At 42.7% G+C, this 17,280-nt stretch overlaps 1 protein-coding gene across 1 annotated transcript in view; it reads right to left on the bottom strand.

The window, feature by feature from the left end:
- Positions 1 to 449: 449 nt before the first annotated feature.
- EFCAB5 (EF-hand calcium binding domain 5) overlaps positions 450 to 17,280 on the bottom strand; it is a 33,565-nt gene continuing 16,734 nt past the window's right edge. Inside the window, exons 7-20 of the mRNA XM_075719853.1 lie at positions 16,070 to 16,933; positions 14,846 to 14,914; positions 14,613 to 14,705; positions 13,967 to 14,181; positions 12,581 to 12,737; positions 8,964 to 9,253; positions 7,858 to 8,030; positions 6,897 to 7,137; positions 5,960 to 6,112; positions 4,623 to 4,726; positions 3,546 to 3,799; positions 2,749 to 2,978; positions 2,449 to 2,545; positions 450 to 974 (exon numbers count right to left, since the gene is read on the bottom strand). Of these exons, the coding sequence (XP_075575968.1) occupies positions 835 to 974; positions 2,449 to 2,545; positions 2,749 to 2,978; positions 3,546 to 3,799; positions 4,623 to 4,726; positions 5,960 to 6,112; positions 6,897 to 7,137; positions 7,858 to 8,030; positions 8,964 to 9,253; positions 12,581 to 12,737; positions 13,967 to 14,181; positions 14,613 to 14,705; positions 14,846 to 14,914; positions 16,070 to 16,933 (3,080 nt within the window). The 3' untranslated portion in view covers positions 450 to 834. The remainder of the gene's footprint in view (positions 975 to 2,448; positions 2,546 to 2,748; positions 2,979 to 3,545; positions 3,800 to 4,622; positions 4,727 to 5,959; positions 6,113 to 6,896; positions 7,138 to 7,857; positions 8,031 to 8,963; positions 9,254 to 12,580; positions 12,738 to 13,966; positions 14,182 to 14,612; positions 14,706 to 14,845; positions 14,915 to 16,069; positions 16,934 to 17,280) is intronic.

Below are 17,280 nucleotides of genomic sequence, written 5' to 3' on the forward strand. Positions count from 1 at the left end.
GGAGCGGGCGGAGGGGGCTGGAGGCGGGGGACGAGCGTTTTAACGGCCCGCGGCGAGTGGCGAAAGTGCCGACAGGGGAAGGGCCGTTGCGGGCGGCCCGCGTCGCCCTGAGGGGAGCCGGGCCGCGCAGGGCCCGCCTGGGCCTGGCGGCGGGAGAGGCCCCTGAGGCGCCCTCCCCGCCGCTGCCGGTGGCCGCCGCTGCCCCCGCCAGTCATCCCCTGCCTGGAGACGTCGCTTGTTGCCGACGAAAGAAAGAAAGAGGAGTTTTAATTTCCCAAAATTTTATTAAAAAAGTGATTCTGCCAAAAGAAACGTTATTGGAAAGATGAAATCTTGCCGCAGACAGTGCAGCTGGCTGTAATCTCAAGCTGTATCCCAACAAGAAAGCTTTTTTTGCGATATTAAATATGTAGGGCTTTTTCCGCAATACGTTTAGAAGAACTTGACAAACAACCTTTACTTAAAACTATTTGTAAAAGTAATTTAAGGAGGCTGATTCTTGAAAATTTTTGCTGTATCATTTATGTGCTCTGTAGCTTGGTAGTTACAAACTTGTCCCTGCCTCTCTTTTCCCATCAGAAGTAAAAATAAAAAAAAACACAAAAAACACCTTTAATCAAGCTTTTAAAATTTAGAAGCTCTACTAGCAAAATTGTTTCCTTCAATGTTTGTACAGCTATTTTATTAATAATCCCTAACAGACTTCCTACCATTTTAACAACAAATACTTAGTGGCTATGCAGAAAAAATAAACAACAGTTAATTTAATAAAAGATGTCAAATACCAGAATCTCTAAGGTTAGATGAGGAATCAGAGATTTCATTGGAGGCACACTAGAACTGGATGCCAGACGGGGCTAAAGATGGAGCTTTTTTACTTGCGATCTCTGCTAGTGAGAGGCAGGTGTGGACCCAGTTGTAGAGGTACTCGGCTGGAGCTGAGCCGTGCTGCCACACCGCCGCTCTAGGGACACCTGAAACAAAGCAGAGAGGTGACTCCAAAAGCCGAGTCAAAACTGTGACCAGTGTTGTTATAAGACCAAACAGAGAAGATCATCCCATCAGCGGAGCTTTCCCCGAGTCTAGTAATTCCACCCTGGAAAATGGTGATGCTTTGAAAAGCAGACAGCGTTTTTGTGACAGTGAATGGTCAAGCACGGGAGTGCTGCCTTTTTGTTATAATTTCTTTGGTATTGTGGTAGGTCCCCTGTTGTACAAAGTGCTCTGCTATATTTTAATGCTAAACATTTGATAATTAAAAATGCAAAGTGAAAAGTGGGGTTTTTTTCCAAGCTCAGTAATATCCTTCAAAGCTCTTTTACTAAATGCTATTAAAGGTCACCACAGAATCGTACCATTAAAGGTTGCTCCATCGACAGAGTGTAGGTTGTTTTGTGCTCTGTTCTGTATTACAGCACATGTATATGGAACATATGGGCATTATCCAACATACACCATGTCTAAACACTGATGTTCGTTTTAAAGGAATTCCTATAATTGTGAGTTAAACCTGTATTCACACCAGTGATCGGTCACTATTCTCTCAGAGTAATTTCCAGCCTGGGAAACCAACCTTTTGTAGCATACCAGCAGTTTGCCAAAGCTGTATTCTTTTAGTTACATCTAGGTCCCTAACTGGAGGAACACTGGATGCTCTAGGCCTGCCTCATTCTCTCCAGTGAATTAGTTCAATATATATATGAGGGGAACACGTGAAAAGGAACTATGACTGCATTAAGTGTTCACTGTTCATCAGTAGGCAGGGTGCTGTAGATAAATATCCCCAGCTAAATTAACAAGTCTTGTACACATTTCATTTTTTTTAACAGGCCTCTCAGTCTGGCATTAGATCATCAAGGGAGAGATCTCAACAAGAACAGTCATCTCTCTCGCAGAGCTATTACAAATAATAACAGCCTCTTGACTGCTCTGGCACCAGAAAAGCTCACATTCATTAAAGGAGAGAAATACAGAGTGAAACCCAGCTCCTGCATATGGCCAGTGAGTATATGAAGTACCTGGCAGATGGTGTTTACAAAGAGGAGGGCTCACACTGTCCTCCCACAGTCGTGTTGCTGTCTGGGGCTAGGTCAGTCCCTCGGGCAGGGCACGGAGGTCTGAGGTAGATTCACTTGCCAAAAGAACCATCATTCTTAACATGTTTATCTGGGGGTTTACAATGCGATTGCTTGTTCCGGTAGGTTTCAAAGCTGATCTGCTCCCCTTTCCTTAAGGCAGTTCATTTTGATTCTAAATTTAACAGGTTGACTTTTATTGACCAAAAAAGACTGCAGATATTTAGGACCCCTTACCTGTTGTTTAATCTATTGTGAAATCAAAGTTAATTTCTGAAGTAAGGGCCTTAAAAGCACTCAGCTGAAGGTTGCCACTGACAGTTTAATTGCTGAGCCGTGTCTGGTAATCTCACGATTAGTTTATGATATTTACCAGTGATGCAGTCCAGCAGCAGCTCTGCTTGAACTTGCACAGATGCAGTAGTTGGATCAAAACAATAAATCTCCTGAATCAAATTGTCATCGAGTTTCTGCAATGCAGAGAACAGAAAGAGTCAGGTAGCAGTGAAAAACTTAAGAGAAGGTTAGAGAATTACAGATGGCTAAGTCAAGCATATAGGAAATCTGTAGGTAATTAATTATTTCACTGCTAATTCCTCCTGTGGCAAATTCCACTGTATCTTCTTGGGGGAGGAAGAACAGAAAACAAAGTCTCAATATTTTGAAGTCTCACCAGTATACACTGACTCCAGTTCTCAGTCTTCTCTGAGCCCTTCCAGTCTGGATGGAAAAGCAACAGCACAGCCTTAACTATGTTATGTACCAGAGCTGGCGGTTCTGCATAGCTTTTTATTTCAGCAAAGCTCTTAGCATCAAGTTTCTGGACACACTCGCGCAGGTCCTGCAGCATGAACCGGTGGAACAGAATCCCGGCATGCCTCAAATGTGCCATGCGTTCTGCCTCTGGAATCAAAAGCAAACCTTTCAAAAAGTTTCTCAGAAACAACTGCTGCTCAAGACTTACATTATTGATTGAAAGGCTCTGCCCTCTTTATGATTAACTCTTTGTCTCCTTGACTAAGTGATTGATTAGTATACAGCCCAAGTATCCTATGAAACTTTTGAAAATGGGTATGTGCTTGAGAAGGGGACAAAACTTGCCTCAGGGGCAAGCAGGGGTCCTGAGACCATGAAGGGTTCAGGCATGCAGGTGATTGTGGAACTGTGACATTCAAATTCTTTTGACCTTAGTTGGAGCAGTTCTGAGGAAACGTGCAAGATCTCTGATACAGTAAAGCACCTTGCTTCATGGGAATTGCGCATAAAATATCCTGTGAACCAGAGTCAAAAGCTAAACATTCTGTTTAAGTGTACTGTGCTAAGCACTTAGGCTTGCTCAAGAGTAGTTCATGTGTAGTAAAGATTTGTATTTGTCTTTCCATACTTGTAAGACTAATACTTTAGATGTGGTTTTACTGAAATTCCTAATTCCCCCCTAAAAAACCTATCTTGGCTCTGTATGCACAATACCCAGTACATAGGTTGGTTCTGTTTCCTCTAAAGACATCTTCAGTATCTCAGAGCAGGCAGCTTGGGCCATCTTTAGCATTTTTTGTAGGTCTTTGTGTTCATGAGGTGGTAACTTCTGCTGGTGCCCGATGCTGATATCAAATATCCCAAGAGCTTGTCCTGATAGGTCACGGAGAGGTACTGCAGTGTGGTATTCTCCACAGACAGAAGTGCAAATGACCTCTGAACTGTCTATGCACTTAAATAAGTAAATTCTGAAATGAGAGTAAGGAGAGGAAAATGTACTGGACTTTACCATTCTGGTTTCTTTTGGTAATCTATTTAGCATATTTTAGTAAGATGCCATTCATCTCTTGTTGTTAAAACAAAGGTACTACGTTACTAAATCATTGTTTATTTCCTTGAACTGAAATACATACAGCTTTAAGTATCATTCAAGCCATATACAAAAAGGAGAAAATAGCATTGTGGAACACAATATTGCTTAGCCAGGGCAATTGCTGAAAATAATAAGAATTTAACAAACCCAAATTAGGTTGTAGTCTTGCTTTAAAAGCAGTTTCCTGTTCATAACCATGTTGATATTTGTTCTATAGAGTTTTATAAAAAGTAAAAACATCTGCTGGAACAGCAAATGGCTGTTCAACCAACTTTGACAACAAGGACAATACGCTTAAAAGACAAGTGTGTGAGGATCTTGGCAGTGGAAGGAAACAGATAGTTGAAGGAAATTAGACTAATATGGCCAGGGAAAAAGACAGATTATTCTAAAGAGCAGAATGCTTCAGTGTAGGCCCTAATCCCGCAAACATTTCACAGCAGATGTAGAGCTTGCTTGGCAGCTCAGCTGGTGAGCATTAAGTTGGAAGTTAAGTTTTTGCAGGCCTAAACTCAAAGAGAAAATACTCCTCATGCCTTCATAATTCAGTATCACATGCATACGCACCAGAAGCCTTGATAGTGAGAGCTACAGCCAGACACTCTTGCAGCGTTACCCATGTAACATGGGTCATGTCTGATGCAGGCTAGAGTCTAGGACCAGAGCTAACTAGTTCGACTGCAGGTGCTGGAGCCTACCTTAAGAGGTTTTCTTTTCTGAGGAGAAGAACAGGAGAGCTATGAATTTCTTTTTGTCCTGTATTATCTGTAGTAATCACCTTGCGCAGAGCGTAGTCACACGTCTGCCAGAGAGAAAAGGGAGGTTTAAGCTGCATCCAAGAAAGGAACAGCCATTTTGAAGCTTGGAGAGGGAGGAAATTGTTTCTTTCTTAAAGGAAACTCCTATGTACATTCAAGTGCAATGGGATGGCTTAAAGACATCTCCCAACAATGCTTGGTTTTATTCCCGGAGTGTGTTGCTCAAGATGCATGAAGAATGTGCCTTGGACCTCCCTCAGCCAGACTATTTAATCCACCCCCGGGCTCCACACTGAGGAACACCCACAGGCCAGGAAGAGGTTTCCCTTCTTTTTCCCATCCCCTTGCAGTCCTCTTTCTCATGTCATGTTTGTGTCAGTGTGCCTTGACACGTGAAGGGCACGGAGGGGAGTGAACGACCTGGCTATCAGGCAGCTAACAAGGGAACAGAGCAGAGCCTGGAATGACAACAGAAAGCTGCCAACATAAACCATGCTTATCAGAGGAAGCAGCTGAATTATGGCTACAGCAGATGTCATACAGACTTTGTGATGACACAGGATCAGTCCTAAATATTGCATACACTTTTCATCTTCTTAACTTACTTGTATATGAAGTGACAAGCTTCCCAGGGCCCAAGTGCCTGCTCAAAACTGGAATATGATCTGCAGGGAGGGGAATATGATCTGCCTTTACAAGCTAGCTAATGGGAAGCAGCCACTTCCTGAGTTGCATTTACGTCTTGGCTGCTGACATTAGTTCAGAATGAAGAGCTAACACATTAGCTAGGACATTCTTTTTTCCTATAAAATACCTAATTTTGATATGCGCAAAATCTCCACAGAAGAGCATCTCCCTTTGTGGAGGTCCCAAACAGCAAAGCTTTAGCAGGGACTTGCAGTGTCGGCTAACCCATGGATGGACAGATGGATAGGTGTGGGGTTTTGCTCTGTCGGTTGCTATGCAGCTGTGAGCATTGAAGCAGGAGAATATTCCCTTTTCCCATGGAGAAGGGACTATAGTAGCAGTGCTCTTGAATTGTTTTACGTGGGAGGATGAAAAGAATGAAGAGTGGCCTCCTTTACAGAGGGAACCTTCCCTCTCTACCCTTGCAGACCTTTTGTTGCACAGGCAGGCACGAGAATCTCAGGCAGGCTTCAGTTTTTGTGATAAACCCACTGGGAAATCACAGGCAGCTAGCAATGGCCCAACCTCGCTAAAGTAGCCTTGTCAGCCTCTGACTATTACAGGCCTTTTCACTGCAGTAATCTCTGTACCTTGTCTTTGCCAGGCTCCACCAGGTATGTAATCACAGTGCGGATGCTGGGTGCCCTGGGATACAACCAGTCCAGAGCAGTAACAGTCATTTGTAGAATATTTTCCAGTCTGCAGACGTGGTGGTAGGCTTTGCTGAACGCCTGAGAAACTCCCTGTGAAAGCAGAATCCTCCAGATGAGCCAGATGGTTCCATATGATTTAGGGAAAAAGCCAGGGAAACTTTCACGCAGCAAAATGAAGCAAAATGGTTGTAACAAGTTACTTTAATCAGAACTTGTAAAGCTGAAAAGTGACTGTGAAATGTCCCTTATCAAATAATGCTCTAAAGCTCCAGAGTACCCAGGTCACAGCCAAGCCCTAAACTAGACGAAGTTGGTTTTTAGTGGAGATGGCCAAATTGAGTGGTAATGTTGGCTTGCTGCGCTCCCTGCTGCCCAGATGACGCATCCACAATGAGGCCGATTTTAAAGAGCATCCCAAAGAAATCCGGACTGCTGTTGCTTATAAGTAGTCCACCGTGTAAAATGTAAGTCTTCATGGCACTTTATGGAAACAAACGTAAATATGAGGTTCAGAGCTTCAGCTACTATACAAAATAGTATTGATACTATAGTATCTGTATAGTATAGACACTATAAAAGCTACTATCTTGGGGCTTTGCGCAAAAGTGCAATTAATTTACTAGTCAGGAGAAACTTAAATACATTATTGATGAAGTGATACCTCATAATCGGTTACAGATAAGATGCTAATCAGTAAGGTACCGATAAGGTGTTCTGCTCACACCGCTTTCGCCATATACAGTAAAAAGGGGCCCACAGGTCTTTTCTTAGTTGTACATCTTACGTTTACTCAGAACGAACATGTAAAATTCACATGGTCCCTACACGGCTTTTTGAAGAGTAGTCTAACAAACTGCTTTCTGATGGTGCTTACCTGATAGAAACTGATCTCATGGGTCAGAAAGATGGTCTTCTCACGCTCATCCCGAAGTGTGTCAAGTCCTAGAACGCCAAAGACTTTCCAGCGAGCGTCGTGCAATGGCAGTACCAGGAGTGAACCTCTTCTCTCCTCCACTGGGCGGTCATAGTTCCAGAAGTGGATATTTCCATGGAGCTGAACTCTTGGAACATGGATTGGCTTTCCCTCTTCAACAGCTGCAAAGCTGCAAAATAAACTTATGAGGAGGTTTGTTCAGAGTAGCAGAAAACCTTTAGCAAAGCAATAAATACTGCAGCTTTGATCTCTCCCTGCTTTTTGGCATCAGAGAAGGAAAGCGTTAGCTCCTTATTCTGACCACACCCAGAAATACCACATTTACCACTTGCATCCCAAAGACAGTGGTAATAAATAAGGCACTTTTCATCCTTAGGACATTTTAAAAACATCAACTAATGAATGTAATGAAAGGGAATACAGAAGCGAGCAGCAGTTACATTTAATAGGTTAGAAGAAGCAATATTTAAAGAAAGAGGGAAATATGTCTAGCTTTTGCAAATGAGAAATAAAGAGGCATGAAAGCTGTTTATAGTGTAAACACTAGGGAAGGAAAGGCATTGTTCTCAAAAAATATCCTGTGGATGTAAACTGGTGTAAGGGAATTAATTTTTAAAGAAGAAGATGTAGGCCCAATATAATAGACTTTTGCTAAAGGATGAGATTTATTAGACTGTGAGCTAATCTCCCCAAGGAAAGGAGTGAAATCCCAAACATAGCAGTTCTAAGTAGACCATGCAAAGTATAAGGGCATGTATACAATAATGAATCATTCCACAATGGTCCCTGAGGGGATTCCCTCTATCAAGCTCTGTTTCCAGTGCACCCCAAACACTGCCTGGTACCCCGGCATTCCAAATATTTTTGAGAAAAAGGAACAGTTATTTGCAGCTTTTCTTACCTTACTCCTTTCATGTCTCTGTAAAGTATCTGATTTAGAACATATGGAGCATCATCTGCGGTGCATGCCACATAGCGTAGGAGAATCTGTCCCCGCTCTGGTGAGCGCTGGTTCTCTTCCAAAAGGGCAATATATGCACTGATCTTCTTGTTATCCCCGTGGGCTTCTGCATCCTAGCAACCAAATGTTTCCCATTACATTATGTACATTAGCCATTGGCCATTACACTTACTTCATGTACTTAGCACTTGTCTCATTTTCTGCTGAGATACTGTTCTGGGTCACTGATTTTGTATGTCATGCACCAACTACATGACATGTATGTGTCTATGCTGTGATCGCGTCTGACTGCTATGCTCTGTTACAAGCAAAAACACTTGGTATTTTGCTTGGCAGGGAAAATGGATTTCTTTTTTCCTGCAGCTGATGGGGAGAAATTAATATAAAAATAATCCCTAATTATGACCTGTGCCTAACTCAGGTTATAACCTAAGTGTGTGTATGTATATATATGTAAAAAAACCTATATAACCTAAGCAAAACTCCTATGGATTTCTTCTCCAATAGGAGATTCCTTTGGAACACTCAGACAAACAAGTGCCAGAGTTGCAATTACAAATCTAGACAATGTTGTAAGAACACTCCAGCTACGATGAGAGAAGTTTTGCTTTGAGGAGGGCTTTAATGGTGAGGACAAGCATCTAAAGTTGCAGCTGCAAGTTAAAAAAGAAACTATCTCCACTACAAATTAACCATCTTTGTCCCAAACTGACTCTGGTGTGTTTCATTTCAGAAGCTCCAAAACTATAACTATGGATTTCCAGATTTGATGCAAGTCAGCTCTTCAAAAAAGGAGACATAAGTATCCATGAGATGCATTCTGTATTGGCGGAGCATGGACGAGAATTCTTGTATCGCAGATCTGACCTGTGACTCTTTCTGTGCATAACCATTGGCTCTCATCAGCTAAGTGCAGAAAAGCACAAGGAAAGCAGCCTCAGACCAGCTTCCCATGCTACCTGCGAGTTCCACTCAAATGCACCAGGGTTTGAAGTCAGTGCCACAATCCCGACACAAACGACTCTTGTGCTCCCTGGGATGCGTACCTGGGAGAGGGCCTTAAACACTGCTTTGTAAACTGGTCCCATGCTTGCTCCGCTGGTCTCAGCTGCTTGCTGGATATTGTGCAGCCATTTCCTCCTGGCTAAGCTTTGCAGGCACTCCACGTGACTTTGTTCCACGCTTGTAGTCAGAAATTCCACCAAATTCTCAATAGCTTCATCCTCATCACCAGTGAACTCAGAAGCAACTAACTCAAGGAAAGTCTGGAATGCCTTTGGGGATAACTTCCCCACTCTGCTGAGCTGTGGGTAACAGGAGCAAAGGTGTTTCTTTGCTAGTAGAAGAAAGAGAAAATAAGACAGGGACAGTCTATTTGAATAAAATATTCTGCTTTTCTTGTGCAAAATATGAATCAAGCCCTAAACTGGATTTGGATGGAGTGCTCCAGTCCATCATTCTGGGTTTCTTGGAGCTATCTCCTAAATGTAAGTTGTCATCATGACAGGTAATCTCCAGCTTCCAGACTGGATGCACCTTTTCCTCTAGATGGCTGCGTTCTCACCTACTGAGAAAGAAACCTGCAAGGCATTGCTTCAATGCCCCTTTTGTACCTCTGCAACATACCTAAGCAATAAATGTCAATGGAAAATAGGACAGCTACTTGGAGTTATCAAAAATCAGCAGCATCTTCACATCAGAACCAAATTTTATGGACACTTGAGGGGCTGGTGGGACTGGGCTGCAAGTAGGCATTCCGCATAGTAGTAGTTGAGACCTTATAGAAAAAAATATTCATCAATCCCATTAAAAATGTGAAGGCCAGAGTCTACAGATGATTTCACAGATCATTCATATTCCTGGATTTTCCGTTATATACCATACTTGCAGACATCATGTTTTTCTTTTGAGGCCTTCCAAAGTAACTATTACTCTTAATTACCCTTTAGGTGCCTTTGATGAATTATTGAAATAACATTTGTATTGTTCTAAATCTCATAAATGAAGAGCAAAGAAAATGAAAGCTCTATTGAAGTCATACAGAGGTCAGGACAACAGTGCTCTGGACTCACCTGTACCGCACCAAGGGATGTAGGTGTGGAGCAAGGGAGTTTTTATAAGAAGTACAGGGTTTAGAAGAATAAATGAGTATGAAGAACACCTAAAACAGTGAAGTGCTGCCTGTTAGCTCTTAGGGGAGTGAAGGAGTAAAGATCATTGCACGGAGGCTGCTCCTTCCCATCTTGCACACGGCCGGGGAGTGGAGCCGTGCCCCAGTCCCCTTTTTCATGTCCTAGAGATTGCAGCTGGGCTGGTCCAAATACGGGCAAATAAGCTGCAGTAGAAAGTTCTGGCAGAGCTTTCTTTTGCTTGGAGGAATGACGAACGCCACAAGGGTCAAACTGTGATTCTCAAGAATCCCTTTCCTGTATCTACTCACTGTAGTTCCCAAACTTCCAATTTGCCCGGAGGTCCTGAAGACAAATGGGACTCAGAGTTGTAACCCTAACAGACTGAGCATGAAAATGTAAGTTTACCGCATCGGTGTCTATTCAGATGTTACTTAAGTCAGCAGCCGGTGTAAGAGAGGAGTTCAAGCCCTGTAGCAGCCCTTGCAGGGCCGACGCTGCTCCCCACGCCGCAGCTCTGGGCTCACGGGGGAGCTCTTGCACAGGCTTCCGAAGATGCAGGCAGCTTCCCGGCTTTGGAAACCCGGGATTCACCGGGTGCTCTGCCCGAGCTGTGCTTGCCTGATCATGCTCTTGGCAGTGCCTCTCCTGAGCACTGCCATGACTAACACTTTCATATATTTTTTTTTTTTTTTCTGCATCCTGATTTCAAATCCTGTTGGACCTGAAGAAGTAAAGAAAAGGAAAGAGCGCGATATGTCAAGCCACTTCCTGCTAGTAAACGAAGCAAGCAAAGATATATAGGTAGAAGTGTGACTTTGCTGTTAAGCAGGGAGTATTTTGTGATCGATACCTACAGTGGGCTATAAGGAACACTGCAATGGAAAATGCTTTGATTGATGATGCACAGGAACAGGCAGGGAGCTGCCCTGATTGCCTCCCAGTGCACCCAAGACGCTGACGTTTATGGGAGCTGAGAGCCTCCTCCTTCCCCCGCAGAAGTCAGGGGGCATTTTATCACTCATTTTAGCTGTAGAAGTAGCAAGTAGTGACTGGCCCCAATCATGGTGGAGCTGACTGTTAATGCTGTCTTATCCTGCCCATCATCTAAAGAACATTCAATATTTTTAATTTAATTTCTGGTTTTCTGACAGAATTAGGATGGAGAATTTTTTGATGGTATAAAAATGTTTGGATTTTCACCTCCACTTTCTCCTCTCTTTGAAGAAAGAGAGGAAGAAGGAAATACATATGAAGTTAAACATGGCATGATCGGTTCCTTCATTACTGAGCTATAGCATAACAAATTATTTCCCCCATTATATCTGTAATGTTACACTTTTCACTTACAAGGAAAATCAAATCAAATCAAATAGCCACTTTTCACTCTGTTTTCATCCAGGAGGAGTGCAATGTCTGTGAACCTTTCCCTCAAACCTGCTTGTTCCATGAGGTCTTTGAGAGGTTAGGTTGAAGCTGCTAGAAATAGTTTTATGTTGCTTGTAGGTGGTATTGATTTTGCTACGCTATCTTTCTATTTATTTGTCCTTTAGTTTATGAGCCCTTCACGGAAGGGACTATGTCCTTCCATATTTCTGTAGTGTGTCCTGGCATGCTTTGAATACAAGAGAGCTGTGAACTGCCAGTCTCTTCTGTGGCTGTGCAGCCTGGAGACAATTAACTGTAACATGCCGGTGCGCTCCCCACCCCACCAGCTGCCTCAAATGAGCTAAAGGATAAAGACATTTTGGTGTTTGCCAAAATGAGCCGTTTTCAGTAATGTGTGGCAGAACAAGCAACATGAAGATACGTGTGGAGATGAATAAACCAGTCCTCTCCACCCAAGCGCACATGTAGACATGTTCTTAATTGTTAATACGGTATTTCAGAGCACCTAATGCCCACAGGTTAATATGTGTGAGGCTGCCAGACAGGTCCAGGTGAAGCACTTCTGTCTGACCCAAGTCTATTCTGTCAAGGACCAAATTTGCTAAGTTTATTTGGAGAAATGAACCAACAGAGAAGTGAGACTTGAAGTTGCTATCTAATTCATGAGAGCTGCGTGACAGTGTGGGTTACTAAAGGCCGTTTGAGACCCATAAGGAAAGCTGGTGTTCTCTCCTATGCAGATACATTCCTGCAGATAGCACAGTAAAATGTATCTATTAAAAATAGCTGTATAACACAGACAGGCTAGACTAGAAGTGCAAAAATTGTTCTCAGGCTTTACGTGTGTTTTTCGCTGCCTTATTATAAGTATACATCGCGTCTTACAGCTGAAATAAGTTTTCAACACATCACAATGTCATGAAAGCATTGGGCTACCTCTCTGACTGGGAATCTGTCGCAGGGGAGTCTCGCACATGAGGAGGGGATGGAGCTATGCATTAACAAGTAGGTCTGGATAACAGTTCCTTTTCATTTTATGCATCATACCTTGTATGCTTATGACTGCTTGCAAAAACAAATGTCATTGAATGGTTCAAGGCCTACTGTGTTGACATTGTTCTCTCAGAGCAGAGCTGTCTCCTTACCCTTCCTCAAGGCCTCTCTTTCCATCCCTTCCTTGAATGTGCTTAGAACAGCATCCACCTCTTCCAGGTCCAGAAACCCAGATGCATTGTTGTCCCACTTTTCGAACAGTGCCTCCAGAAGCAGTTTCCGTTGGGCCAAGCGAGAGATGTGGTGAACCTACAACAGAGGAACAGCTGGCCTTTGATAATTCCTGGACACCGATGCTCAGTGTCTATGCAAGTATGGAAACTGCAGTGGTATGCTGATCACATAATTCCTATGGGCCAGGCCAAATCTGTACATACACAGCTCAGACCTGGAGATGAATCGTTAAACCTAGGAGATTATTTGGAAACACTAAGCACAGCCGACAGTTCAGTTTTACCAGGCAGAGTCAGCACTGCAGAGGGTTATTTCCCAGTGAACAAATGAAGTGTGTGCTGGATCTAAGGTGAGACCAACTCAGGTTAGTGGAAGTTTCCCAGAATACAAATGTCTTCCTAGCAAGAACTAACCACAGCCTTGTTAGTAACACCGAAGATTTGACAGTTTGTTATTTTGCTGGTGCTGCCCTGAAGTGTGTGGGCTCGAAGAAAATGCATGTATAATTTGTCCTTTAAACCCAGTCTTTGCACAGCATACAGTGCTAAATGGCTAGAATGGAATTCTCTCAAAGGCCAAAATACTGGCAGTGTGTGTTGTGTTCAGTGTGAGGACAGTAGAGCCGTCAGATCCAGTATCTCATCCAAATTAGGTCAGCAGCACAGAAGGAAACTAGAAAGAGATGTGAGGAAAAGGCAGCTAGAGAAGCTCCTATGGACAGACCCACCATGAAACGTATCTGTACTCTGAAGTGATATGGGGCACCCTGATATATGCGTGAGGGTATTGCTGAAGGGGATTATATTTTTTTCAACACATGCCAAGAACACCTTGTAACTTAAACACAAAGAAGCATGTGCACATTCACATACAGCCATGCACATAGCAAAACCAAACACACTTGTTTTAAAATCCTCCCCGAAACATCCACAACCTCATATGAACATGCCAGTGCAGTAGGTCAGAGATCAGGTTCTTGGCTATTATAAAGGTGAATAAGCAGAATGGAATGTTTGAGCTCTTTCACAATTGACTGTCAACCTGCTGTCTCACTGAGTCCGGCTCTAGAACAGACAGACAACCTCTTACAGGATGAGCTGTCATCACTTCTAGAGCTAAGGGCTAGGGAGGGAGGATCCGTATGAAAACAAAGGGGTAAAAGGTCTCTTGAAGGAATAGACAATGCAAGGCTGGAAGTGAATAGCTCTGCCAGCATGAGATTAAAAGTTGACTTTGTCAGTGTCTGTAGGCATTTGCTTGTTTTTTGTTTGGACATGGGCTCAGAAAAACTTATCAATATTTACTTTTTCTAGTTGTTCCATTTTTTCCTCTTCTGTCTGTTTGTATTCTTCTTTGATAAATGCAATAAGCCTCTTCAGAGTAGGCAGAGAAATGTCTTCACCAACAAATGTCTCCATGAGCTGTACAAACTGTGGCAGGTTGAGGCAGCTTTCATCAAAGGCACTCCTAGTACAAGAAGCCCAACGGTTCTGAATCTCTGCCATGATGGGATGTAAGTCTGAAAGGCAGAAAGCACAGTGTGTCACAGGAAGCCAAATACTGCCCTAAAGCTGGCAGATATCAACGCAGTCCTGAATCCTGCACTTCCTATCCAGTGAAATTATGGCTGAATACAGACTGACTCCATGCTGACTAAAGGCCTTAATCTGCTTATACTTTTCTAATAGTAACTCTTCAGATTTATGCTCCAGGCTAGCATGGATGCTATCATACAACCAAGTCATATCCCTGAATACAGGTGAGCTGAAATTACTGTTACACAGCAAGTGGCCTTCTGAGACAAAGACTACGCTGCTCTTATCTTGAAGTCAGCTTCAGGAATTAGTGTTTGTATTCTTGCCAAAACTTTCAGCTCACAGCACTGGCATGTCTGCAGACACTGCCAGCCACTGTGTGCCCAAGTGAACACACAACTTTGTGACCAAATACCTGGAAATCTAGTGTTCTCACATTTCCAGTCCTCTGGAATTCTCTCTCCATAGCTGCTATACCTGCAACTTAGGTCAGCAGTCAGAAGGTCACCTGATGAAAGATAAAATATACCTTGTAATGATGTATGCTTTTAAAAAATACACAAGATACAGCTTTTATAGAAGCCTTTAAATACATATTCCAAGCTACAGTTTCTAAAACAGATGAAAAGAGCTGACATGAGCAGTCACCTGACCGTGGCACTTCAAACTCCTGGCTAGCTTCAGCTGGAGAATCCTGTCTGTCTGAGTGTGCTGGACCTGCAGTTTTAAAAATAAATCTTCCATGAACCAGAGCTTACTAGTCTGAGCACCCTTCTGATTAATATGTAAAATCTACCTCTGTGTTTCTGGAGTTACCCTTGTTATCAGTAGCTATTTATTTTTACTGTCTGGAAATACTGCTTCCTGAAATTCACCTGGTGAATGTTGCATTTCTTAAGCCCAGATACAAATATCCATTTTATCAAGAGCAATAAGATAACTTTTTTCCAAGATAGGTTCAAAATTATATTCAGACTTCTTGTTTCCATCCACCTTTCTCTCAAAGAGCATCGTACCATCACACCATTGTTTCTGCAAGGACAGGGTGGGAATCTGCTCTGAAGATGGAAGTACTGCATGCCCCAACCAACGCAGGATGTGCGCATCCAGGGACTGGCTGAATGACAGGTTAGTGCTGAGTGCTGGAAGTTAACCACAGAAGGCTGTAGGTACCAATGGGCTGTATCATCAACTTTACAGCCCTTTATGTAATAAGTCTGTCACTAGACTGCTCTGGCAGTGTAGACCCAGTCCTTGCAGTGTTTTAAACAAGGAAGTTCATCCTTCTAGTATGTTTAAGAAAGTACCTCTCATGAAACACACAGTTGCCCGACCACAGCCTTCCTAGAACAAGGGCCTTTGTACACAATTAAGTATGATGTTCCTTTAGAAACACAGTGGGAGCTTAAAATAAAAGGTTCCTGATATATGATCCCATAAGATATCTCCCTATGGGCAATCACAGTCTAAAAATTATTAAAAGTCATTTCTATATTTAACGTGCTCAGGCTCCTGTCTTGCTACCAATATTACAGAGTGAAACAGAACATAAAGTTTCTCCTTATTATAAAAATGTTGCTGCTTCAGGAAGTCCCTACTTGAATTAAAGTGTCTGCTCAGTGCCTGGAATACAGATCACCAGCAAAGTGACTCACCTGCTGTCCTGTGAGAGGAACATACTCTGAAACCTCGGCAGAAAAAAACATGTTGAGAAGACAGTGAAGCTTATTGTCTTGTGTGTTCAGAAATCACTCACGTGCTTTCAATAGTTTTGAAATGGATTAAAACCACACCTATAGTTAAACCAGTCCACATGTATATGTTGAAAAAGATTAAGGTCTGCCAGAATAAAGGAGAATGCTTTACCTTTACCTTTGTCTTGCAGAAGGTCCTCATCCTGCAGTCTTGTCTCTGGGCTTGTCTGTTGGCCAAACTGGCTGCCATGCTGCCTAGAAAAACTCTCTTTTCCTGCAGGAGTTTCTTTCACAACCTCTGCAACTGGAGCATCCTGTTTTGAAGTAATGATGTCCATGTCTGCCACAGCTTCTGAGGTCATGGTTGTAGCTTCAGGTGTTGTGTTGGTTGCTTCTGCAATCCAGTTGTCCTTCTCCTGACTAACTTGCCCTTCTGAGCCAGGTTCTGTGTCGGAGATATGATAACCTTCTTCCCTATTTGTTTCTGTATCAGGCTCTCTACCCAGGCTAAATTCCTCTTCCTCCACCTGTTTTTCAGATCCAGGTTCTCCACCTTTACTCAGACTGTACCCAGTAGAGGCTGATCCTGGGAAAGCTTCCTCCTGTTTGTCTGCACTTGCGGACTCAGTTTGCCTCTCAGTTTTGATGTCTTCATGGAACCTGGATTTCTCACTATATATTGTATCTCCATCCAAATCACGAGCTTCAAAATCAGTGCTTCTCACCGCTGACACAGTGTCCTTACCTTCCTTTCTCACTTCAGCATCACTTGATTCTGCTGCTTGGATTTCTTCCTTAGAAATTCCTCCAGTCTCAGCTTCACTTGTGCCCATTTGTTCAAACAGACCTTCTCTGACTCTAGTTCTCATCCTGTATGTGGCTTGTCTATTATCATCTACAGCTTCATACGCTAAAATCTCTCCCTCAGAAATTCCTGTTTGAGACAAGACTAACTTTTCACTGAGTTCCTCACAAACTTCCTGGCTATCAAGGCCTCCCCATAAATCTGCAAGCTCAATCTCTTGCAGCTCAATTATTGGCCCTAGAATAGAAAAAAATTTTGGTAAGTTGATAGTATGCATTGGTTTTATGGTCTCTAGTATTGTATAAGAAAATCTGAAGAAAAAGAAAAAAGGTATTCCCAAGCAAATATAAACTATCAGAAAGTACCTTCTGCAAACATGCATCTCAGAAACACAAAACTTCAGAATAATGTCTTTGCCTGCAGAGAACTGCACTTGTTATTGTGTATTACACCATATTTCTTTTGAAATAAATGTTTCATAATTCTCCATACTAAGAAAGCAAGCTGTAATTTGCCTTGCATTTGATCTTAGCAATTAATTAATGTCCAATATCTTTAAAATATTTTACTTCCATGTAGATTAT

The sequence above is a fragment of the Pelecanus crispus genome, chromosome 12 (assembly GCF_030463565.1).
Source record: "Pelecanus crispus isolate bPelCri1 chromosome 12, bPelCri1.pri, whole genome shotgun sequence".
In the NCBI taxonomy this organism is placed as follows: Eukaryota; Metazoa; Chordata; class Aves; order Pelecaniformes; family Pelecanidae; genus Pelecanus; species Pelecanus crispus.